We start from the raw sequence: 25,593 nt of genomic DNA, 5'->3' as shown, positions 1-25,593 counted from the left end.
ACACGCCTATGGTATACGTAGTAGTTCGCGAGATAAAGAGTGGAACGTGCAACAAGCATTGCTATTCCACCCGGGGGTGTTATTCGAGACTCTACCGAATGCCGCCATGTTGGCGATTTGCGCCAATAAAAGAGGCCGTAGCAGCCCTGCGAGCTAAACAGCACAAACAAGATGGCAAATTGAACAATATGGCGGAAGTTGACGGGGTCCAGAATAGAACCTTAGTTATAAGTAAGGTAATATATTTCAAACGAGTCTGATCATTCTCGGCTTGTTATAGCCTTCTTCACTTGGTAGAGTGACGTACCGTATAGCTCTGCGAATGGCGACAACCAGTGAAAAAAAAGATGACTCACCATCCCTGCCCTGCTAAAGTGTATACATCCAGCGAAGCTGTGGAAAACCGCACTACGACTGCTGAGGGGGGTATTCTTTATAAATACGAAATCATTATATGGTCCATGAAGGCGAAAAATCCGGCGTTAACATCCGATGGTACCAAAACTCATGTGACGAAGTGGTGACGTCACGTTTGACATGGTGACTAAGCGTGATTACGTCATCACCTCAAATGTCGCATGAAGACGTCATCAAGTGAAACATTACGCTGCGTGATAACGGATTCGTCCCGTCAAAATATCGCCGGAAGGCGCCATGTGATATGACGTCTTCACGCCAAACGTGACGGCTGGCATAGGCTGCCGCCAAATCCAGTCGGACCCACCCATCGTAGCTCGGCTTCTCTTCCTGCCGGAATTCCTTGGCACCGCTTCGTGTCGTGTGCAGGACATTTCCACATCAGTTGTGTGACGGTGGGTAGCGTACGAGTTGTTCGCTGTAGGGGCAGGTGTCACCGCAGTCGGAGGCGCTATGCGCGTCGTCGTCAAACGCAAACATCTTGTTGACTTGCCTCAGCCCGACGATTTGCGCAAGTGTGCCATTTTTTCCAGCAGGTCTGGCGTGAGGGCTTTGCCCTCACAAAAAAAAATAAATAAATAATCCAGTCATCGAGAGGTCGGTCCGCTGACTCTGGGACACTTAAACTTCAGAAGGACTTAATTTTGGGCTAGTTAGCACTTCCGGTGTAACGTGGCCACAGAAAGTAAACGACAACGGAAAAAGACACGGTGTACACGGCGCCTGCGTACACCGTGTATTTTTTCGTCGTCGTTTACTTTCTGTGTCGACACTCCTAAAAAAGTTTGCAGCCTTTGGGGTCCATCTGAGCCGCTATTCTGGACATTCCGCCATTTTCTTCAAGCCGTGACGTAGTCGCGACGCTTACAAAATGGCGCCGATAGCCCCGATTTGCTTTCGTAACATGACGCGAATTTGACGTTTCGCCTAAGAAACTGTAATGTAGTCATTGAAGATAACGTTGTTGATAAAGCAAAACAGTTTTCCTCCCCAGTAAAAATAAAGCAGCTAGCTCAAAGCGTACGATTATTCCATCAAAATCGTTTCTCGCTTCCGTCGTCTGCATGCGCGCAGGCTGTCGTCTGCTTCCTTAGCTAGGATGCGTGTCCTCGGGAAACTGAATGAGTCATCGTATATTGGCGCCCACGCGCTTGCTTTCTACCTTGAGACAACATACGCGACCTGCCAGTGATGATCAGCGCACGCACTAGGCCGCGTTATCGCTATCTCGTGATCCGCAAGTGACTCAGCCCGACTCGTCTGGCTGAGAAGCGGCCGAATAACATCGATGGCGTTGCGCGCGCCACAGGTATCCGCTTGAGCGACGCAAACGCCGGCACTGCCATCTCTTGTGCACTTCGCTGCTTACTCGCACCGCGACAGGAAACTTCAAGGCGCCGTCTTGCGTACATTTCTTTTTGTAAATTAAAAAGTCACCGTTGTCATAGCCTTCGATGACGCGAAAAGTCATTAATATTGATTACAATACAAACGCAATAGTGAAAAGTGCGAAATGTCGCAGAAAATTTGCTAGTTTCAACCAATATCATTACAAATAAACGTGTTTTTAATAGAAATGATGGTGCAAAACACAAATGCCAACACCACCCGAGAACGATGCAAATACTATGAACACGCGTTGTGCACAAAAGATTTTTATGGTCCGAAATAACGGGGGAAATGCGGCGATACGCATGCCTCTCCACTGCCATTGGATATGGCAGCTCATTACCATAATTCGAGCGGCTCGTCGCACCACAAATTATGGCGGAAAATCTCTGCAATGGCGGCCCAGCGCAACGTCACGCAACGTCAAATTGACGTTTACGAAACGGCCTTTCCTGTGACGCTCCTCACGGGATATTCCTTCAGCCAATGAACAAGCTGACATTCCGGCTATATTGGAACACCACCACATATTCGCGAAATTGCAGATGCATTGCACGAGCTTCTGCACGCTACCGTCCACTTTCTTTTTAAAGCGCTAAAGTCGCAATATAGGTGACAAGGACCACAAAAAAGTATTAGTCGATAAAACTTGCAGCTCCACGTCACGCTTCGTCATTCTGACGAAAACGCAAAATTGCATTTTGCAAAACTTCCGTTTCCCGGCACAAATTTCGAAACACGTGACCTCTGGACAGCCAATGAGACAGCCAAGATGGCGGATAATGGCGGCCGTGCAGGCGCCATGCGTGTCCAGAATAGAGCCCCTTGTCCCACAACGATAATCGTCATCTACCTTACTTGCGTTTCCTTTCTTTAACACTCCGCGTCGGCTGCTTCCTTTCGAGAATGCTATGTCCCGCTGATAACGCGCATGCCGTTCGTGACCTGGAAGTACCGGGCTCGCAGCGTTAAAGAAAGGAAATGCGCGCAAGATGACGGTTATCGTTGTGGGACAAGATAAGCCTCGAAGGATGCAAAGTTTTTTTAAGAGCGGACACTACACCGGAAATGAGCACTTTATTTATTTATTTATTTATTTATTTATTTATTTATTTATTTATTTATTTATTTATTTATTTATTTACATATACTGCAGCCCCATATAGGGCTATAGCAGGAGTGGGAACATTATACATTGCTACACAATAACAAACATACACATACACAAAAAAATGAAAAAAGAAAGCGCTTTACATGTTAGCGAGGTGCTTAGTGGTGGTAGATATAAAATCTTTTAGTGATAGTGAACGAATGTCGCCGGGGAGAGAATTCCACAGCTCAATTGTACGTGGGAAAAAACTGTATTTGAATGTGTTAGTACGGGCAAAGATAGGTGATATGTTCAAGGCGTGGGAGCTACGGGTACAACTTGCGTTTGTAAATGTGATGTAGTTACAATCAGAAAGACCACAAGTGGAGTTAATAATTGCATATAAAAGTTTTAAGGCTTCGATGAGATACCGTGAAAGTAATGGCTCGATGTTCAAAGATTGTTGAGAGCCTGTGTTGGCGAGAAATTGCTGGCTATAATTTTGGCAGATGAAACGGATAGATTTACGTTGAACATTATTGAGCGAAATTATTTCACAGTGTTTGTAGGGAAACCAGACAACAGATGCATATTCTAGGACAGGACAAATTAACGTTTTATATAATAACAGTTTAGTATCGCGAGGGGTCTTAGATAAAGTGCGGCGCAAATAACCTAATTTTTTAGGGCTTTCCCATTTATATATTCGATGTGTTTAGACCATGAAAGATGCTCTGTTGGAATGACTCCTAAGTATTTATATTGAGAAACTCTTTTAAGTGGGATGCCATCCAAAGAATAATCGAATGAGAGGGAGCTCTGTCTATTGGCAAATGACATCACGACTGTTTTATTACAGTTGATGTTCATTTGCCACGTTTTGCACCAAGTGCAGAAAGACATAAGAGATTGTGCAAGACGGTGATGGTCATCAATGGAGTTAATAGATTCGTATAATACACAGTCATCTGTATAAAGTCTGATTTTAGTTGAGGTGGTACAAGGCAAATCATTACCATATATGAGAAATAATAGAGGGCCTAATACGGATCCCTGAGGAACGCCTGATGTGACGTCAACAGTAGTTGATTCCACTGAATTAAAAGAAACAAATTGAGAGCGACAATGAAGAAAACTGGCTATCCAAGAAACAAGACGGGGATTGTTGAATATGGCGTTTAGTTTTACCAGTAGTTTAGAATGAATCACAGAGTCAAAAGCTTTGGAAAAGTCAATAAAGATGGCATTCACTTGTCTACCTACGTCTAGGTTAAAAGCGACATCATGAACAAAATCGACTAATTGCGTTACAGTGCTATACCCACGACGGCAACCATGCTGAGCAGATGTTAGAACGTCATTAGAGTCAAGGAATTCAATTATGTGTTTTTAAATAATATGCTCTAACATCTTGCAAGACTGGGCTGTGAGAGAAATTGGCCTGTAGTTAGAATTAAATTTTCACTTAAATTTGTTTCGGGCATCATTCCATTTTGTGACGTCGTTATATCACAACTTTCGTGCGTCTTGTATGCGAGAAACCTGAAAGAGCGCGTGACAGCGTTTCAGATTCGACATGTTCTCCTGCTATGAACGAGTCTCTCATTCTTCAATCCTTCGTCATATTACTGTGCGGCGTACACTGACCAGATTCCGGTGGAGGGGAACGAAGGCCCCCAGTCCCAGCCGAACGAGCACGGCATCTTGCGGATCATGTTCACGTGACACTGCCCCCTCTGCTCCGGTGGTGGACACGTCGGCAACACGGGGCCCATGATCCGTCGCTCCCTGTGCTTGCGAAAGGCGTACTTCACCGGCGACTCGCAGCTCACCACGATGCTGTTGTTTCTCTGCATTTGCGCACCGACAAAAGCGAGATGCTTTGATGGCGCAAATGATTTTGAGTGGGTTGGTTCTGCACGATCTTCAGTCGTACGTGGCTCAACGGGTCGCAGAAAGAAAGGACCGACGGACGCAAGAGCGTCTTTAGCTCAGCTTGAGTATACATGAAGCAACATGGTCTGCATTTGGTCCGTCATCGGCAACCCATACCACGTTTTAATATTCAAGAAGTTTCGATTCTTTAGGGGAATATGTAACATTCACTTCAGTTAAGCCTGCCATTATCGATTAATACAAGCTATCAATTATTCTGGAAAACAGATTAAGTAAATTCTCGATGTGCCATAAACATTATTATGTTCCAAAATGTCCGACATACAATACGAGCCAGTGGTATTTGCCAAGGTTCGTGAACACCCTAAATAGGGCATTGATGAAAGCCTTGAAACCATTCAAGAAAACTTAGTACAAGAGCGTGTTAGACTCGCGCTACTCGTTATAGCAAAACAAGCACGTTTTTAGTCGTTCTATCAACGAAGATTTCGCACATGCAGGCTTACCCTAAGCAAGATTTTCACGCCGACTTCGTAGCGGACGAACATGTTGCTCGTACTGAGTACGTCAATGCTGTTCAATTTCACCTTGCAGGCAGTGTCGATGCCGTGAGCCACGAGGGTTATGGAGCGGTAACCGAAAATGTACATGGGAACTGCGAACACGGCAACGTAAACAAAAAAAATAGAAACGAATGGAATGAGGCGTCTTACAAGTTGTTTAGCGAAAAGATGCAACTATGAAGTAGCTTTAAGTGTACAATTGCTAAATATCAGTGATCTTTTACAATGATTCTTCAGGGATCATTCTACTAAAGTCAGTAATTCCCAATGATTTAAGTTAGAGAGTTTACTTTTTTTTCAGTTATGACACTAGAATGCCTTATCAAGTTTTTCTTTTTTTTACAGCCAAACTGTTAAGGGCTAGTTCCCCCAGAATCGTGTCCACGTGTAGAAAAAAAACATCATCAGCAGCATTGGCTCGAGCGTCGTCGTCTTCTTCCGCCGCTATACTCGGCGACAGCTTTCCTTGACAGCACTGTGGAAGCTACAGAGCTGAACCGCCTGCATTCGCGCGCGCCAGGAAATAGTACCTATTTTATTTTCTGATTCTAAGAGTTACTTGGCCCGAATAAATAAAACTTTCTTAATTATAAATATAGAACAAGTACGGGAAGCTGCTCGTGGAAAAGAGGTTATCGTGCGCCTTAATTTTTTTCTTTTTTTATTTCTTGGACGGCACCACCTTTTGGGAACGCCTGCTGCTTGCTCTCGCAGTAAACACGGCGTCCCCGGTGCTGGCGGTACCGTGTGTGGCCGCCAACTCTCCTTTTCGTTCTCCGAGGAGGCTATACTCTAAATGTGACAAGAAGTGGGTCTCCAAACAAACCAAGCAGGTTATCTGCAATGTCTACGCTGGAGTAAGGCGCCGTCAGCCCGAGCTGGGGGGGTCGACCAATTCTGTGTGCCGGACTGTTGCCGAACTCACCGGAGTGAGTATGCGAATGGTAACTCGAATCAAGGCTGAAGCTCTGCGGGCCCCACTCTCCTCTCCAAAGCGTAAGAAACTGGATTTCTCGGTCTCGGACGAAGCTGGGAAGCGCATGACCGCCAAGACGAGGCTGCTCCGTTACGACACGTTTGCGTTGGCAGCATTGCGGCGCAAAGTGCACAGCTATTTCATGCGCAATCAACTGCCTACGTCCGAGAAGCTACGCAATGAGATGATCAGCAACCCTGACATGGACATGCCGACGATCAGCACACGCACGATACAACGAATGCTGAACGACTTGGGGTTCGTCTTCCGAAAAAGAAAAAGGAATTCCGCATTGCTCGAAAGAGACGACATCGTTGCTTGGCGTCGAAAGTACCTCCGAACAATCCGAGAAATGCGGAGGCAGCAGCGGTAAGTTCTTGCGTTCTTTTAATTTCTGCAAACTTTCGTTGCGCGTGCTTGTTGGTAAAAGTGTAGACGCGAATGGTGAGCATGCGTGCGTACCTAACGGTGAGCGAAAACGAGAGGTATGCTTTGCATCAGTGATCGCCAAACGTGTGCTATTTACGCGAGTGATCGAAAGCCTTACATAATCCTAACTTAAGTCACAGCGAAATTCCCCAGTAAAATAAGGTAGCTGTTCATGTTTGCGCTTGTACGGTGGATAACATTATCAGTATAGATGCGATGATCGGTGACGAATATGTAACTGAGCGTTTCGCTATTGCAGAATTTTCCGTCGCATTGTTTGGGAAGATTTACTGCCTTTTTTTCCCGCGTAGGAGCAAGGAATCTAAATGACTTGAAGGAAAGAATAGCTAATTTTATTCAGCGAATATGCTGTGCACATAATCGGGGATGTGGTTTCATTAGTTTTTATGAGCAGCCTGAAACATGTTTTGTAAACATTCGCTTCAGTCTTTCTCAGGGGAAGTCTTGCCTGCTCATCTTTGTTATATGTATTCACATGGGTTTTGTCAGTGGATTCTTCGCGCTGTAACAGAGGTATAACCTTGAATCAAGGCCGCTGGTTTATTAATGGGCTGTTGCCAGTAAAGGTAAGCTCTTAACTATACGATTGATTTCTTTTCTTTTACAGGACCATATACTACCTTGATGAGACCTGGGTAAACGCTGGCCACACTAAGGAGACTGTATGGACAGACACCAAAGTGATGTCCCGGCAAGACGCATTTCGTCAAGGCCTCTCAACAGGTCTCCGTGCACCGAGCGGTAAAGGAGGACGCCTAATTGTTTTGCATGCTGGCAGTGCGGAAGGCTTTGTTGATGGAGCCGCCCTAGTGTTTCGTGCCAAGAAGGGCGCTGGTGATTACCACACAGAAATGGATGCTCCGCGTTTTCAAAAATGGTTTGTTGAACAGTTGCTACCGAACATGAAGCCACGCAGTGTGATTGTGATGGATAATGCGTCGTACCACAATGCTCTAGTTGAAAAGGTGCCAAGTTCATCATCAAGAAAAGCCGACATCCAGGGCTGGTTGAAATCGAACAGTATCCCTTTTTCGGATGACCAACTGAAGAGCGAACTGCTGCACAGCTCGTTAAGCAGCATAAGCACATGTTCCTTGCTTACCAGATTGACACACTTGCCAGCGCTGCCGGTCATGAGGTTGTGCGCTTGCCTCCTTACCACTGCGAGCTCAATCCAATAGAGCTCGTGTGGAGCCAGGTCAAAGGCTATGTTGCTTCGAAGAACACTGACTTCAAGATCGATTCAGTCGAGAAGCTGCTGCTGGAAGGAATCGCAGGTGTGACCCCGTAGAACTGGTTCCGAGACTGCACTCACGTGATAAGGCTTGAGGATGAGGCATGGGAGCGGGATGGCATTATAGACAGCCAAAGAGAAAGTCTCATAATTTCTTTGGGCACAGATTCGAGTACTTCTGATGAGTCGAGCAGCTCTGACATGAGCGGAATTGATGAACTGCCATGAGCATCTCCGTGTGTGCTTTTTCAAAGCTTCAACCAAAGGATTACACGCGTGCTGAACCAGAAACTGTCATATTGCTTTTAAGGTCCATTAGTCACTGCTATTTATTTACACTTTTATTGCTTATTGACTTCATTTTAATCAAATCTGCTGATCTCTCTATGTTTCGTTGCACTTCGTTTATGTTCTCGTTACGTTACCGTGATGTGATAATAATTGTTGGGATATTGTGTGCCAAAACGATGATGTGATTATGCGACATGCCGTGCTAGAGGGTTGCACGAGTTTTGACCACCCGGTGTTGTTTAACATGCACCGAAACATATGTACACGGGCTTCTGGCATTTCTGATCCATCGAAATGCGACAGGCTCAAACCTGTGCTTTTTGTGTCAGTGGCCTTGTACTGTGCACTGTACTGTCACGGCGGCTGTGATGTGATGATGTATCACGGCCGTGAACGTTTACTTTATACGCTGCATCAGCGAGAACCACATTTCTTAGTTGAGGATTGAAGTGTTCAAAATTGTGTTAATTTTTCTGTGTGATCTCATGCCAATAGTGTTTGATGTCTTGTTTCATTGCTGTCTCAATGGGACCTGAAAGTGTGATACCGCTTCTTGTCATTGTTTTGTTTTTCATTTACTCATTTCCTAATGTATTCTACCGTCTCATTCTTCGTTATCAATGTGTTCCTGCTCTTACCTATTTTGATTTGTTTATTATAAATGGTTCTTATGGCAAGCAATGCTAGCAACGAGTTATGGCTATCACGTTCTGTGCCACAAGTGCAAAAATGTTATGTTGACATAGAGGTCGAGCCACGAGTTATGGTTATCATATTCTGGTCACAAGTGCAAAATGTTATGTCGACATGGAGTGCCAGCAAAAAGTTTTGGCTATAACGTTCTGTTTGCCATTTGGCAGACGGCATAATCAAACATGGGGGCAGTTGGAACCTCCTCAAACACCTATTGAACGAAAGCGAAACTAAGTCAAACAAGCGAACGGCAATTGCAAAACTAGTACATCAGGTCAGCCAGTACAGTACTCAAGAGGTAGTCATGAGACAGCTAGCGGAAAAATATCTCCCTCTCAAACAACCGGGCGATAGCGACGTAGAGTACTTGGGAGGACCGTGCGAGGAAATGGACCGCGATTTCACCGAGGGTGAAGTACGGGCGGCACTCCATGGTCTCTTTAGTAGATCGGCAGCCGGACCCGACGGTATTACCAATAAACTCTTAATGAATCTAGACGACGCCTCGATCACTTTCTTGACGGGTCATTTCAACGAGTTGTGGAGAAATTGAGACTATCCAGAGGAATGGAAGATGGCCAACACCATTCTCATACCCAAACCGGGCAAACCGCTCCATCTGGATATACTCCGTCCAATCTCTCTTACATCGTGCCTAGGTAAAGCTATGGAGCGCGTTATTCTCAACAGACTCACTAGATACGTCGAGCAAAACAACATACTCCCGTATAGCCTGATCGGCTTCCGCCCCGGTCTATCGACTCAAGACGCCATGCTCCTGATCAAACACCAGTTCATACAAGTTAGCCCGGTGCACGCGAGAGCGCTCCTGGGACTAGACGTCGAAAAAGCTTTTGATCGCATAGAGCACAAGGTCATCCTCGAGGTCCTCTCCGAGCTGGGGTTGGGCGAGAGGCTTTTCAGCGTAGTCAAGGCGTTTCTCGGCGGTAGGCAAGCGAGCCTCACGCAAGGAGAACTAAATTCGAAGGTGATGAATCTAGGAAACAGGGGCACCCCGCAGGGGGCCGTGCTCTCGCCCATGTCATTTAATCTAGCAATGACCAGAGTCGCGAGGAAACTGGAGCGTATAGAAGGTATACACTTTGCCATATACGCCGATGACATAACCATATGGAGCGCCAAAGGTAACGTAGGCCAAACGGAGACTAGACTGCAGGAGAGCATACACACCGTGGAAAGCACACTAGGCGAGATGGGACTAAACTGTTCGGCGGCAAAATCGGAGCTTTTGGTCCTAAAACATCGAGGCAGGGGTCGAAGACCCAGGGGCTACGTCCCCGGGGAGGAACCCAAGATTATCTTACGCTGTCACGACGGATTCGCGATCAAGCAGGGCGAAAAGATTAGAGCTTTAGGCTTCCACATAGCAGCGGGAGGTACCAACCTCAATGCCATTCAACACATTTCAAACAAAACGGACCAAGTCATCAGGTTACTAAGCACCAACAGACACAGGGGCCTGCGTGAGGACAGCGCTCTAAGGATAGTGCACGCCTTCGCTCTCTGTCACTTCACCTACGTGGCAGGTCTACTCAAATGGTCGCAGGCCGAGCTGAACAAGCTCAACACTATGATCAGGAAGTTAGTCAAGGCTACCCTAGGTATACCCAACAGCACCTCGAACGTGAAGCTCATGAACCTAGGCGTACACAATACGATAGAGGAGATGGCGGAAGCGCAACAGATGGCGCAGCAGGAAAGACTGACGAAAACGCGAGCGGGCAGGCTTATACTCAAAGCAATAGGGACAGACCCCAATAGATCCAGGAACCTGAAGGAGGCCGAGGTAGAGTTGAGCGCGGACCTTAGAGACGGGATCAGAACCACCCCCCTCCCGAGAAACATGCACCCAGAACACAATGTTAGCAGGAGAAAAGCGAGAGCGAAAGCTTTGTTGAAAGAAATTGAACAGCTAGGACAACAGGCGGCCCTCGTAGACGCTGCCTGGGTCAAAGGCAAAGAGGCCTACACGGCCGTGGTGGTCGACAGCCAGGGAGAGGTACGGGACGCCGTCACCATCTTCACTAAGGATTCCACGGTAGCGGAGCAAGCCGCGATTGCTCTAGCCATCAGGAACCGTAAATGGTCTTTCATTTATAGCGATTCAAAAGCAGCAATTAAGAGCTTTGACAAAGGCTATGTCGCTGGGACTGCGGCTAAAATTATTGACAAGGTAGAAACTATCAAAACTGAAATCCGCTGGTTTCCTGCACATATGGGACAAGTGGACGAGGCTTGGCTCAACCTCAACGAGGTGACGAATGACCTGGCACGAGGACTTGCTTGCCGTGCCGGTCAGAACCGAACCGACGCCCACTACCATTCCGGGGATCATAAAGATCATTTACTAACTTACAACGACATAACTAAGTACTACTACTTGGGGCGTAGGCAATTCCCACTGCCACACGTAAAGTTGAACAGGGTTCAGGCAGTCACGCTACGTTTACTGCAAACCGGGACGTACCCAACTCCCTATTTCGTAAATAAAATTCACCCAGAAAGAGAAATTAGGAAAGAATGTAACGTGTGCGATGGCATCATTGAAATCAGACACATGCTGGCGGGCTGACCCGCGACTCTCGCCGACCCCGACGAAAAATGGCTTTACTGGCACAAGACGATGTCAAGCTCTTCTTATCAAGATCAACTACGGGCTGTCCAGAGGGTCCACGATTGCGCCATAAGGCTCGGCCTGACGGTGCCGACGTGGACGCGGCCCGCCTCGGTCTGAGAAAACCGAGCTTCAGGACTCTAATAAAGTTTTGTGAATGAATGAATAACGTTCTGTGCCACAAGTGCAAAAATGACATAGAGTTCCAGCAATGAGTTATGGGTATCATGTTCTGGTCACAAGTGCTAAATGTTTTGTCGACATGGAGTGCCAGCAAAAAGTTATGGCTATCACGTTCTGTGCCACAAGTGCAAAATGTTATGTTGACATAGAGTTCCAGCAATGAGTTATGGGTATGATGTTCTGGTCACAAGTGCACAGTGTTATGTCGACGTGGAGTGCCAGCAAAAAGTTATGGCTATCACGTTCTGTGCCACAAGTGCAAAATGTTATGTTGACATAGAGTTCCAGCAATGAGTTATGGGTATCATGTTCTGGTCACAAGTGCACAATGTTATGTCGACGTGGAGTGCCAGCAAAAAGTTATGGCTATCACGTTCTGTGCCACAAGTGCAAAATGTTATGTTGACATAGAGTTCCCGCAATGAGTTATGGGTATCATGTTCTGGTCACAAGTGCACAATGTTATGTCGACGTGGAGTGCCAGCAAAAAGTTATGGCTATCACGTTCTGTGCCACAAGTGCAAAATGTTATGTTGACATAGAGTTCCAGCAATGAGTTATGGGTATCATGTTCTGGTCACAAGTGCACAATGTTATGTCGACGTGGAGTGCCAGCAAAAAGTTATGGCTATCACGTTCTGTGCCACAAGTGCAAAATGTTATGTTAACAATAATTGATGGGGTTTAACGTCCCATACCCACAATATGATTATGACAGAGGTCGTAGTGGAGGGCTCCACAAATTTTGACCACCTGTGGTTCATTAATGTGCACCTAAATCTAAATACACGGGCCTGGAGAATTTTCGCGTATGGTTGTGATGCAATAAAAGATATGAACCGTTTTTATGCATTCTTTACTTTTTTTCTGCCAATAACAATTGGTATTATGGACAATACCCGTTACCTACTGCATGCACAGGGATGGAAAAAACACCGACGGCCATCACACTACATGAAGGTGCTTGGCCAGCGAAGCTCGATAAAAGAATCCGTATCAGTCTCTATTCAATTAATCGTAAGCTCTCTTAAAATCTTCCAATTCAGCGGCATCATGGTACTTGCGTATTTAGCTGCGGTGTGTGCTTGGCGACATTCGTCACCTTGCATAGTTTGCATAGCTATTGTCACGGGGTCGTGACGTTGACGAAGGCAGCAGTCGGCCGGTAAACGGAAAGTCAGATTACAGTAATGCACACTGGCAATGATAGCGGCGAGTACAGCATCGGCCATGGAAAGGCTGATCCATAGAGGAAGAAATTCAACAAGAGGGGACACTCGGCAAAAACTGGCAACAGGAAACACGTCACCATACGTCACGCTATACTTTTGATGCCGAACGTTAGCTGCCGCGAGCATAGAAAAAAAAAAAGAAAGTGAAATTAAGTTAACAGGCATTGATTTATTTTTTAAATTCTTCGCCGCGAAAACGAAAACGTTTTGCGTATAAATGAACTTAAGCTTTGCGACTTATTTTCCTTGCCTTACCTAGCCACAGGTTAATGACGCGCCAGATACATGCGTCATCCGCCAGACAGTCCCCCGAAGCCAGCGAGGACGGCTGCGCGCGCGTTTGAGCGCTCGCGCGCGGCGACCCGTCTGTCTCCTTTTTTTTTTTTTTTTTTATTGCGATAGCAATTATATGGACACTCAAAAGCAGATTTCTGCCGTCGCCGTCGCCGTCGCCGTCGCCGTGAGGTTCCGTATGACGTCAATGGAGATGAGATCTTCGCCGGTAAGTGGTTCTTGAGGGAAAGGGAAAGGTTGGCGCTATCTTCTGCAGCCCTTGAGGGAGCACGGCTCAGCGCCAACGGGGAGGGGTAAGTGGGAGCGAAAGAAGGGATAGAGTGGAGACGCCATGGCTAGGTTCTTGAGGGAAAGGGAAAGGTTGGCGCTATCTTCTGCAGCCCTTGAGGGAGCACGGCTCAATCGCGCCGAACGCTGTATGTGCGAGTGAAAGGGCGCGAGGGGCGCGCGCTTTCACGGGGAGTGAACGCACGGCGGAGAACAAACACGCGTTCTGCCCCGTGCTCCCTTAAGGGCTGCAGAAGTAGGCGTCTCTTTCCTCCTTTACAATCACCATATATGTAGAGCAAACGCGCCTTCTTCCGATGCGCGAGAGGCCGTGGGGGAGGGGGGGAGGGGGAGGGAAGGGAGGCGACGTTTAGCTGCGGCACCAAGTGCCTATTTATATCAGAGGCTCCGGCAACAGTCACCAACGCCGCACGCATTTTGAGCGAACGCGGGCAAAACGCCGACGGCGTCGACAACAGTTCTGCGTGTTGCCGGTGCTGCTGCATGTCCAAGTTTATACAGCTGATAAAGCTAATATCGTTACTCCGTATAGCTCTCTACCAATTTGCTATCGCAATTGATGCTTCGCCTTTCAGGTGAAACTGCGACAATTTTTTATATGCAACCTGGTTTATTGGGCTCTCGGCGTATTCTTGCGTTCCTTCTGCACTGGGACAAGACACCACTGCACTATTGGACTACAGCAAGGGCAGAAATCTTGTTTCACAGTCTACGACGCAATTAGGCTTACGGCACGGTACCGAGACTGAAGACGCAGTTAGCGAAAAACAGCTGGCCATCCTGGCGCAGTTAATTTGAGTTAATGAATCGTGCTGAGACATGTTTCCGACGCTTCCTAGGGGATTATGGTAACTTATTTCGGTTTTTGGGCCACACTGGCCGCACAGGGCGCCGTGTCGCAGTTAGCGAGAACTAACTCGACCGTAGTGCGTAGTCTAGTGCATCTTGCTGGAAGTTTGTGCCGCTTTCTCTGACGCCAGACATTACTGAAAAGTAATTTCGTTACTTTCTGGAGTTTTTTTTTTTTTTTTTTTTTTTTTTTTTTGAGGCACGCTGGCCGCACAGCGCGCTGTGACGCAGTTGGCGATAAGCACCTCGGCCGTGGTGATAAAGTAGAGCAACAAGTCTGTGACGTTTTTTGTGGCTCCGCAACAACATATATACCTTCTTTCGGTACTCACGCCTGTTGAAAACGCGATGGGCGATTTCCAAGAGTAATAACATGAGGTGTGCTGCTGTCGCCGGCAGAACGCGCGAAAGATAACGCCGACGAACATATCAGAAACTTGTAATTCGAAAATTCCGTCTTCTAAAGGACTGAAAAAAGGCATTGCACCCACGCATTTGTCTTGAGTGCCTGTTGCGTCCGTCTCTATGTATGTAGCGTACCGTCGCGTCGCCCGAGGCCAAGTTTTGGAAACGCGAAGTCGCCCGCGTATTTTTGCTGCCAAAGTGCAGGAAATAATGCCCAGAAATGGGGGAACGCTTGGAAATCGGATGTTTTCATATTTTATGGTATTGTTTGGGATGAGTCGGGTATTTTCTACACCATGTATGTAAAAGCGAATTGCTTTTGTTTGTAATGCCGCCCATTCACCGCTTTCGCACGTTTCGCTTCTACACGCAGTATTCCTATGTCTAAATACTAAAATGACACATGCTTGTAACATGCTGTTACGTGCTTGTAAATGTAACATGCTTGTAATTTACTTTTTTTTTTTTCAGCTGGTGCCGTCCGGTGGAGCTTCATACAGGAACTACTGCTTACCTGCTGGGGTCACAACGGTGGATGAACGCACAAAAAGCGCGGAACGAGCTTTTATATAGAGCAAAATAAATATTTCCTCGTTGCACAAAAGGTCTTGCGTCTACTTTGTGAAACTGCACGTGGCACAGATTCGATGGGACATTACGAGATCGTTCGCAATCATTTTTACTAAATAATACAGCGATTCTGCACTAAGAGCAAAAAAAAGGAGGGGGGGGGGCGCAGCCGGCGTGCTAGCTTGCGTTCAAAATACGCGCGCCCAAAACCGAAACCGGAAGTGATTGATGCCGACCGCTTGGCACGCTGCAGTCAATTCGGCCGCTGGGCCCTATGGAAGTGTCCCCTCTTGTTGAATTCCTCTATGGCTGATCATCGTTGGGACGCGCCGTCTTTTACACATCACGCATCGAATTTCCAGCCTTATCACTGGTGGTCGCGGAAACTCTGAAATAAGCTTGACTGTTCGCGTCTTGCGCGCAATCTTAACAAAACGATCTACTACAATCGTGAAGCTTCTCGAACATTGAGGCGCAGTCTGCGCCGATCATTGCTGACAGTCTTTGTGGGCGTAAACCGAATACAGCAAAACTGAAACAAGACACACGCGTGGCAGGATCGTGCCGCAACCGGCCTTCCATTTCGCCTGTACCAGAGGTTAATACTGTAAACGTTAACATTCGATCACGTACGTATGGCGCGTACCCGTATATCCTGGGCTGCCACACTTTTTGTTGACTGAACACGGAACCTAAGCTTCACTGTTATAAAGGCTGAATAATGCTGGGAAAGCCTTCTGAACAGCGGAAAATTTTCTGTACCTGTACCACTATATATACAGCATGGTAATTAGCTGCATGTATGCACACTCATCAAAGTTCCCATTTTGCATGCATACGTTTTGCTAAACACCCCAGCGCTGCGAGCTAGCGAAAACCGAAACTGGAACTGAAATCGGCTGCAAGCTGTCGGACAACTTGCGTAGTAACACAAATATGCGGAGGCCCCGCCTCCGTAGCCTTCGCGGAGCAATGTCAAGAAAAGCTGTCGCCGAGCACAGCTCTTTGGCGGCCCTCGCGCTGCGCTCGTGCTCGGCATGCGCTTGTGCCACTGCTCCCGCGTTCATCGTCGTCGTCTGCTTCCACAGCTGGCTGCGTTGCCGCTAATCATTCCAGCGTAGAATTTCACTTCTCTTCTGTTATCAGGGAGGCCGCGTTTACGGGTGAATGAGTCATTGCTTAATGCGGTACGAGCCATTCATGAGCAACTGACGACGAGCCCTAACGCGCTTGAGCAACGCCGCCGCGAACGCGCTCGGGAATGGGCACGTCGTCGACGTGCCGATTCTAGCGTGAGGGCTTCCGAAGCACATACGAAACGTCAGCGAAGAGCCGCGGACCCCGAGTTGAGGGAGCACGATGTTCAGGCCAAACGTCAGTGAAGAGCCGCCGACCCAGAGTTGCGGGAGCGCGATGTTGAGGCCAAACGTCAACATCGTCTTGCCCTCCAGGAACTCGACAACGGTGGTGCACGCCTCGGCAACGCTAGTGCCAACTTCCCTGGTGCAACGGCCAGGTTTCAACGCCAGTTTCTCAACCGGAACGTTCATGATAGACATGTTTGGTCGGCTGATGCACAACGACGATACGCCCATGCTCATCGTGGGGGCGATATTCATCACTACAGCAGACCCACCATATAGTCACAGCTTCGCTGGCTTCCATTTTCACAATAGTGGAAGGGCTCTGAATTAGTTTTTTTACAGCGAAGCTGTTAAGGGCTCACCTTTCGATCATCGCATCCGGCAATAGAAAAAACGCCGCATATCCACGAAGTGAATGATGATGAGTGGGCGAAGCACCGGGGGATCATTCGGGCAAAACGCCGGAAGCGTTCTCCGGAAGGCGGAAGCTGAACCGGAAGCGGAAGCCGGATTCCGGTTCCGGCCTCTGGAAGCCGGAGCTTAGCGTACATATGCTATAATATATATATATATATATATATATATATATATATATATATATATATATATATGTGTGTGTGTGTGTGTGTGTGTGTGTGTGTGTGTGTGTGTGTGTGTGTGTGTGTGTGTGTGTGTGTGTGTGTGTGTGTGTGTGTGTGTGTGCATATACATACATAGCGGCCTCCATGCCAACCAGAGCTACGGACTACGAGGGACAAGGCTCGGCCCTAAGGTGCTTCGCCTCTAAAGAACTCTCATTGGCCGTAGCACGCGAGGGCGAGGTACGTGTGCTTTCACGGGGAGCGAACGCACGGCAGTAAGCAAACGCGACTTCCCAGTGGAAGGGGAGTGGTGGACTTGCGTTCGCTCCCCGTGAAAGCACACGTACCTCGCCCTAAGGTGCTTCGCCCCTAAAGAACTCTCATTGGCCGTAGCACGCGAGGGCGAGGTACGTGTGCTTTCACGGGGAGCGAACGCACGGCAGTAAGCAAACGCGACTTCCCAGTGGAAGGGGAGTGGTGGACTAGGAGGGCATGGAGGCACCTGACTGTGCGTGTGCGTGCCCGCTCTTCCACTGCAGCGCATGCGCGCAGCCCTGCCGGCCTCTGCCGCCGACTCTCTCTGGGCTCTCGCCCGCTTCTACCGTAACAGTGCCGACAACGGCGGTTAGCCGTTCCGCCACGTAGCCAGCGTCTTGACAGCGGTTGTGTGGAGTCACACAAACAACGCGCACAAATGTTGTCGACGGCGGCGGCGTTTTGCCCGCGTTCGCACCGAACGCGCGCGGCGTTGGTGACGTGTTTATGAAGAACGTGCCAGCCTTTGCCGTACAGCCTATGGCGGTGTACCGTAGCGACCATAAGGCCATGGTCCCTGTGGTCACTAAATAAATGAAAACCACCGGATCATATATATTTCTCATTCTTTAGTAGTTCAAATAACCAATTGCACCATCACATCTTAATAGTCATAATCGGAAATACCGAATTCCCACCACAGTACAGCTTCGCTGGTCTGCCATCTCCACCCCAGTGGAAGAGCTGACAGTTGTTTTTATTGTGCCTGCTGCACAATTATTAGGAGTAAGTTATTTGCACTCTAAGGTACTTAAATATTAAATCTTGGGATTGTGCAGTTATAACGACCATTTTTTCGTCATTTTGTCTCATATCGGAAGTTACACAATCCGCCTCTACAATTCCCGAAATAAAAAAATGAACAGAATTTTACTGGCTTAGCTTCGCTGGAACCTACTTCGAAGTTTCGACAAGCACGCTCCGTCATATTTTTCGTCATTTTCTTTTTCCCGAACGGTTATTTGCGCTAGACGAAAGGCGGCACTTTGTTCCAGTGCAGCGCCTATTTCTCGTATCGAGGATCAGTTTATTAACACATTACTGCAATTGCGCGTGTGTTAGAAGGAGATTGAAGAGCACAACACAAGATCATTTCATACTCGCGATGCAGGGTCTCAAAATTATACATTAATTCATTCGACAGGAAAAGACTTTCGCTAGAGAAAATCAATAAGGTCAATGGTATTGTTGTCTTTTTGCACCAATGCATCAACATGACGTTGCGAATTTCAGTCTCCTCTCTCTCTCTCTCTCTCTCTCTCTCTATATATATATATATATATATATATATATATATATTAGTGACGCATTGAATCACATGATCCGGCAGCGAAATACGAGGGCGAATTAGAAAGTCTTTGCCCCTATCATTTATCAGCGAACATAAGGTACATACAGGCAATTACAAATACAAGTACTATTCTACCTACGTTAAACTATTTTGCCACATAGTCCCCACCCCGGTTCAGACATTTGTCCCATCGCAGCACTAAATTTGAGATGCCCCTGGGGCAGAATTTGTCCGGCTGACTGTGGAACCACCGTCGGTGTTGTCTTGGCTTCATCGTTGCACGTCAATCGCTGGACTACCAGGATATTCTTCAATGGACCGAAAACCTTTTCCCATACGTGGGCTGCATTTCCCCGTGAATTTCGATGGGCGTTCGTCCCTTGCTCCATAGAAAACGAATCACACTTCGTTGCCCGTACGCCGTGAACGTGTGGAGCACAACCGCCATCTTCAACGACTGATAGCAGCGCCGTACCGCGGAGCTACCGGCAGATAAGGCCGGGCCGGTCCAACAAAGGTCCCGGAATTGGCTGGGAACGGATATGTTGACTTCGCATTTACAGCCGTAATTTCGCTAAAAAAAAAAAGTCGCAGTTTCGCCCGAAAGCCGAAGCATCGATTGGGATAGCAAATTAGTAGACAGCTATACGAAGTAATGAAATTAGTTTTATCGCCCGTATACAGTTGCAAACATTCGCATTCGCTTAATTGCTAACTAAATTAACAAGCACAGTGCCACGCGCGCCAAGGGAAACATGAACACATCTCGCTCGATGACCGCGGAAACTTGCTGTTAAAACGCTGGAGTGAGGAAGCGCAGGCGGCAGCAGCAGCGAGCGAATTGACCTTCGTGCTGTCTCTCGCTTCAACGCAACTAAACGCCGAACGCCCAGTGCATACGAAGCTACCGGCACTGCTGAGCGCATGTACTTTGTCCGCATCGCAGATCGCTTTGAAGATGAGGCCCGCGCGGGTGCGCACTTTGTGCACGTCGCAGATCGCTGTCAAATAAGCAGCAGCCGCCGCCGGAGCAGAACCCCCCCCCCCCCCCTCCCTCCCTGCCGTGCCTCGCGCGTGAAAAGACGGCGCGCTTCTGCCTGGCTTTCTCCCTCGCGCGCAAGACAGAGCCGCGATCGTCGGCTGACCCTCGCAAGCTTTCCCTCGCACCTACAGCGTACGGCGCGCGGTGGTGATGTTATCGTGTTTGGACCTTATACGGAACATCACGGCGACGGCGATGGCAGAAATGCGCTTGGAGAGTACATGTAATTGCTATCGCAGTAAAAAAAATGGGGGCGAGGACTTTCTCATTCGCCCTTGTAGTTGAAAGAATAGAAGCACGTAGGCTGCAAGACCGCCCACGAAGGCCGGTACCACGACCGCAACGTCAGTAAATTCGCGTTGTTTTTTTCCTATGTGCTTCAAGTCCTTGAAATATATATATATATATATATATATATATATATATATATATATATATTACGTGCGGGCGCCGTATCGGGCCTGTTTCAGCACAGGAAGAATTATCGGAAGTTGCCAACTTGAGTGATTGGTTCTTTCAGGGTGCACTGACGTCTTTCTCGACTGATCAACAACGACGCCCGAATTGGCACCGTCAAATTAATTGACGTCAAAGCGGGCAAGTTCGATGACTTCGAAAGCAGTGTCCCAGCCCAACCTTCGTTCTTGTTCCTCTTCTGGTTTATCAAGCCTTCTCTCAAGCCCATATACGAGTGATAGCTTTGATAAGGCAGAAGCATATAATTTACTTGTACAGTAGAATTTATTATCGCCATTTCACGTTTCATTAAATTATGAGCATTGAACTGTCAGATTATGAAAATCAAACACTACCGCGATAAGTCGTCGCTCCATTTCTGACCAGTGATTTGCTTGCGTAAGTTGTTGTTGTCGTTGTTGTCGTCGTTGTCGTCGTTGTCGTTGTTGTCGTCGTTGTTGTTGTCGTTGTTGTCGTTGTCGTTGTTGTCGTTGTTGTCGTCGTCGTCGTCGTCGTTGTTGTTGTTGTTGCTGCTGCTGCTGTTGTCGTTGTTGTCGTTGTTGTGTTGTTGTTGTTGTTGTTGTTGTTGTTGTTGTTGTTGTTGTTGTTGTTGTTGTTGTTGTTGTTGTTGTTGTTGTTGTTGTTGTTGTTGTTGTTGTTGTTGTTGTTGTTGTTGTTGTTTTCATGTTCATGCCTTAAAAATGATTGTCGTGAAAACGCAGTGAAAGCGGGAGAAGGTTTGTGGAAGCTTACCTTTAAAGCTTCTGTAGAATGTCCAGTTTTCCCGACCAACCCATTCGTAGTCAAGATCACCGTCGCCGTAATATGGTTCGCCTATTATACCCGCCATCTTGAGATCCGTGTGTACCCCACCAGGCACAGTGCTGGGTACGGTGATAGCTGCGTATTAAAACAGACGTGCGGCTTCAAATAACATTTCATACGGGATGGTAGTTATGCGTCCATTAATTGTCTGCGTTCCAAGTGCTGCACCTTTCTTCCCTGGAAAATGTTTGCGAGATATTTTACCAGAGAACCAGGTGATGTACCTGCGTCATTTTTCCTTCTGATTTAGTTAACAGCTCAAGATTACCAGTCAGCTCATGTTTACATGCGTGCACGTTTTTCAGGTCGTTACGGGGGTTTTCTAAATCACCTTAGCCTGCTTTTCTAACCATGCGGCGAGCTAGGATATACGAGCAATTTATGGGCTACCGCGAGAAGTGACCAATTACAGAGCATTGTTAACTAAAAAACGCCTTTAAATCATCCCGTTTAGACGTTGTCGTGAGTTAGCACGAAGATGATTCTGTCGGCGAAATGTCAGTACGGTTTATTACGTACGTTTTCCGCAGTATATGTGACCTCAAAGTTTGTTTAGGTATACTATGGCGTTACTAATAGATATGTACATGCCAACAATAACCATAGCGAATAATAAATCAAATCTAAGATTTATTAAATCCCCTAGATCACTCCGTTATATATATATATATATATATATAATATATATATATATATATATATATAAAACGCCGGTATGCGTCTGATGAGCGGGTGTCCAACTCTTCCTCATATATATATATATATATAAAACGCCGGTATGCGTCTGATGAGCGGGTGTCCAACTCTTCCTCGTGGTCCAAATATAAAGAATGCCTGAAATATGACTGTCTTGCTATAGCTGCTGCCAAATATTTTTTTTTCAGTGGCTTGTTTTCGCTCTTACACACTAACCCCAAAAAGTTCTGGCAAATCATTTCTGGAGACTGCGGCAATAATCTTATTACATTGCATGACTTTGATAATGTGCCTGTTTCTGTATCAGAGTGTGCGTCAACATTTAGCTCCCATTTTTTTCTTTTTTTTTCATTTTCACTGATGATGACTGCTGTAATGTGCCCTACGTTTCCGACCTCGAATGTCGCTTCATGTCTTCTATCAATATCAGCGTTCAAGGTGAATTGAAACTTATACAAGATTCGAAAGTGTCCTCGTCATTGGGTATTGATATCATTTATTCTAAAATGGTAAAAAACCTGCCACCTTTGTCCATTCAAATATTGCGCTACATTTTTCAGCAGTCTTTGTCAACCGGTCTACTGCCTTCTGACTGGAAGATAGCCAAAGTAGTCCCTATTTTTAAAATTATAACCGACATTCACTTGAAAACCCATTTCATTAACATGCATCTGTTGCAAGCTTCTTGAGCCCATCATTGCCTCCCATATCTGCAATCATCATCAGACAAATAACTTCTTTTTTATTTTTGATAACCAACATGGTTTAAGGAAAGGGCTATCTTGTGATACTCAACTACTAGAATTCACATCTTAGTTACACTGTAGCATGAATAATAACAAACACATTGACTGCATCTTTCTTGACTATGCAAAAGCTTTCGACCGAGTAGCTCACTGTCGCGCAACAGCTAAACTAACTGCTCTTAGACTCGACTCTTTAACATTAACGTGGTTTCGTAATTTATTATCTCATAGACAGCAGTTTGCTGCAGCCAATAACTTCAATTCCTCTCTGTTGTACATAACATCGGGTGTATACCCTAATGTAATGCACTCGGCCCTCTCATCTAACTTATAACAATGATTTGCCCAGTAACATATCTTTCATTATACGACTCTTTGCAAATTACTGCCTAATTTGCAGGACTATTAACAGCCAGGATGATAAGCTAGCTTTGCAAAAAGGCCTTCGCCTAGTACAAGATTTGTGTAACCGTTGGCAAGTGACACTAAACACATATAAGATGCTGCGAAATTTCTTTCAGCCGCAAAAGGTACGTCCTTAACTTCGCGTACACAATTTATTCCGCTGAAATCCCCCGGGCGTGTACTTATAGATACCTTGGCATTCATTTGTGTTCCATTCTTTCCTGGTCTACTCAGGTTGAGAAGATATATGCCTTAAAGCTAATAAAACTCTGGTATTTCTACGTCGACATCTGCGTTAATCTCCATCTACCATTGGACAACTAGCCTATACCAAACATTTAATTGTCAGCCCACAGTTTGAATATGCTTCATCGATTTGGTCTCAACATCAAAAGTATTTTGTAGACAAGTTAGGAATCCGTCCGAAATCGTGCTTCCTGTGTTACAGCAAGCAATTACAATCGTCAATCCAGCGTTAGTAAAATTAAGCGCGATATTATGCTTATTATTAACTTATTGGTATTATTAACCTATTATTGTTAACTTATTATTATTAACTTACAATCCCAGCGTTCTATTGCTATTCTATGCCTTTTCCATAAGTACTTTTACAATTCATGGTCTAGTCGTCTCGCGCTTGAAATTCCTTCGCGCACATCTGGTCGAACTTTCAATCACCTCAGTTTCAGGCAGAGTTCTGGCCTGCGCACAGTCTTTCAACAATTCAGCATTGCCACGCGTCATAGCACTATGGAATAATGTTTCTATAATAGGGATACTGTGTCGATAAGTGATCCTGGTAAATTTCGTGAACAATTGCAACTTCACATGTCCTCTTGATTTGGTATAACGATGCTTATTGCGTTTTATTTGTTCTGCCGCTTGCGTACTATTCTTTTTTCTTGCAATGTATAATTTGCTTTGTTTGCGTGAAATATTTTGTACTTCCTGTATGTTTATGTTGTTCGTTTCTTTTTTTGCCTTCATTGTTATTTTTTTTCTTACCTCACCCCCCTTACGCAATGCTCACTTGGGGCCTGTAGGGTAATATGAATGAATGAATGAATGAATGAATGAATACCGACTTCCAGCTCTACCACAAAGCTCTATCTTTACCTCAAGCAGTAAACCTGTCGTCCTTTCTTCTCGAAGATGTCCTAGTCACAAACATTTTCCACAAACAACAAAGAAAGAAAACTCCACCTGCCGTGGTGGCGTAGCGGCTTTGGCATTGCGCTGCTAATCCCGAGGGCGTGGGATCAAATCTCGGCCACCGCGGCCGCATTTCGATGGGGGAGAAATGCAAGAACACCCGTGTACTGTGCATTGGGTGCACGTTAAAGAATCCCAGTTGGTCAAAATTAATCAGGAGTCCCCCACCGTGGTTGCTTTGGAACGTAATATCCCATAATTTAGTAATGAGAAAGGCAACTACGCCTTCCTTATATGGGCAACTAAAGTTCGAAAACCGGAAGGACGGGTGGGCAGGGGGAGCCTATTACATTAACACGCGGGTTAACCTAAATTCGAACGCATAAAAAATATGACACACTTACATCCATTGCTGCTGCTGACGGTCCACCGTCCATTCAGCGAAAGTCGTTCGAATCCCATCGCGTCATTAGCAGTGATAAGGAGGCAGGCAAGCTTAACAAGGCACGCCATTATGCTTGCTTGCTTGCTTTTGCTTGCTTGGTTTGGTTTGGTTCGGTGCCTATGGATATAGCACAACCCACTACGGGGGATTGGCCATGAATCGGGCGGCAGTGGGAAGGAAAATGAAGGATACCTAAATGGGATTTTCTTACTTAAGAATGAGATAATAAAATGAATTATAATCGTTAATATTAATTTTCATGCTATAGCATCTTAAAATTTGAAGCAAATATTTTTGTTATCTTGTGAAAAAAATTAGCATGGCAGTCTCCTTGTTTCCATTACAAAATTAAATATGGTTGCCTTCAAAAGTGGCTCGTATTATTATTATTCTTTTTCTTCTTCGTTCACATTCTAATCAACGGCTTCCAATCTTCGTTTATTTTTTAATCAGTCTCATGCTTGTTTTATACTTTGCTGACGAGAAAAATTTGCGAAAAGAAAATCACAACGCACACAGGAAGCAAAGACAAAGACGAGCGCTACTCACAACTTTCACAGCTATCCAACAGCGATCCCGAGCCTCTGCCAGTATGGTGGCGTCATCTAGTTAAGGCGCCTGCAAACGTAGAGCTACGTGCGCGGCTACAACCAGGCATCATCGGGCTCAGCAGACTGCTGTGCAGAGAGCATTACAAGCCGCAGCCCGCCGTCGACGCCGGGCGGACAGTTCGGATCGTTCTCGTCAAAATGAGGCGAAGAGACTTGCCGCGAAGACCCTGTTGTGCGTGGTGCCGAAATTTGAGCTACTCTTGAGCCGC

At 46.4% G+C, this 25,593-nt stretch overlaps 1 protein-coding gene across 1 annotated transcript in view; it reads right to left on the bottom strand.

The window, feature by feature from the left end:
- LOC119456740 (beta-mannosidase-like) overlaps nt 1-24,790 on the bottom strand; it is a 58,974-nt gene extending 34,184 nt beyond the window's left edge. The window contains 5 exon segments of the mRNA XM_049669059.1: nt 4,544-4,880; nt 5,140-5,179; nt 5,299-5,447; nt 21,258-21,404; nt 24,733-24,790. Coding sequence (XP_049525016.1) covers nt 4,544-4,880; nt 5,140-5,179; nt 5,299-5,447; nt 21,258-21,404; nt 24,733-24,790 — 731 coding nt within the window.
- Nucleotides 24,791-25,593: the final 803 nt, after the last annotated feature.

The sequence above is a fragment of the Dermacentor silvarum genome, chromosome 6, assembly GCF_013339745.2.
Source record: "Dermacentor silvarum isolate Dsil-2018 chromosome 6, BIME_Dsil_1.4, whole genome shotgun sequence".
Taxonomy (NCBI): Eukaryota; Metazoa; Arthropoda; class Arachnida; order Ixodida; family Ixodidae; genus Dermacentor; species Dermacentor silvarum.
This window is presented reverse-complemented; position numbering and strand designations above follow the sequence as displayed.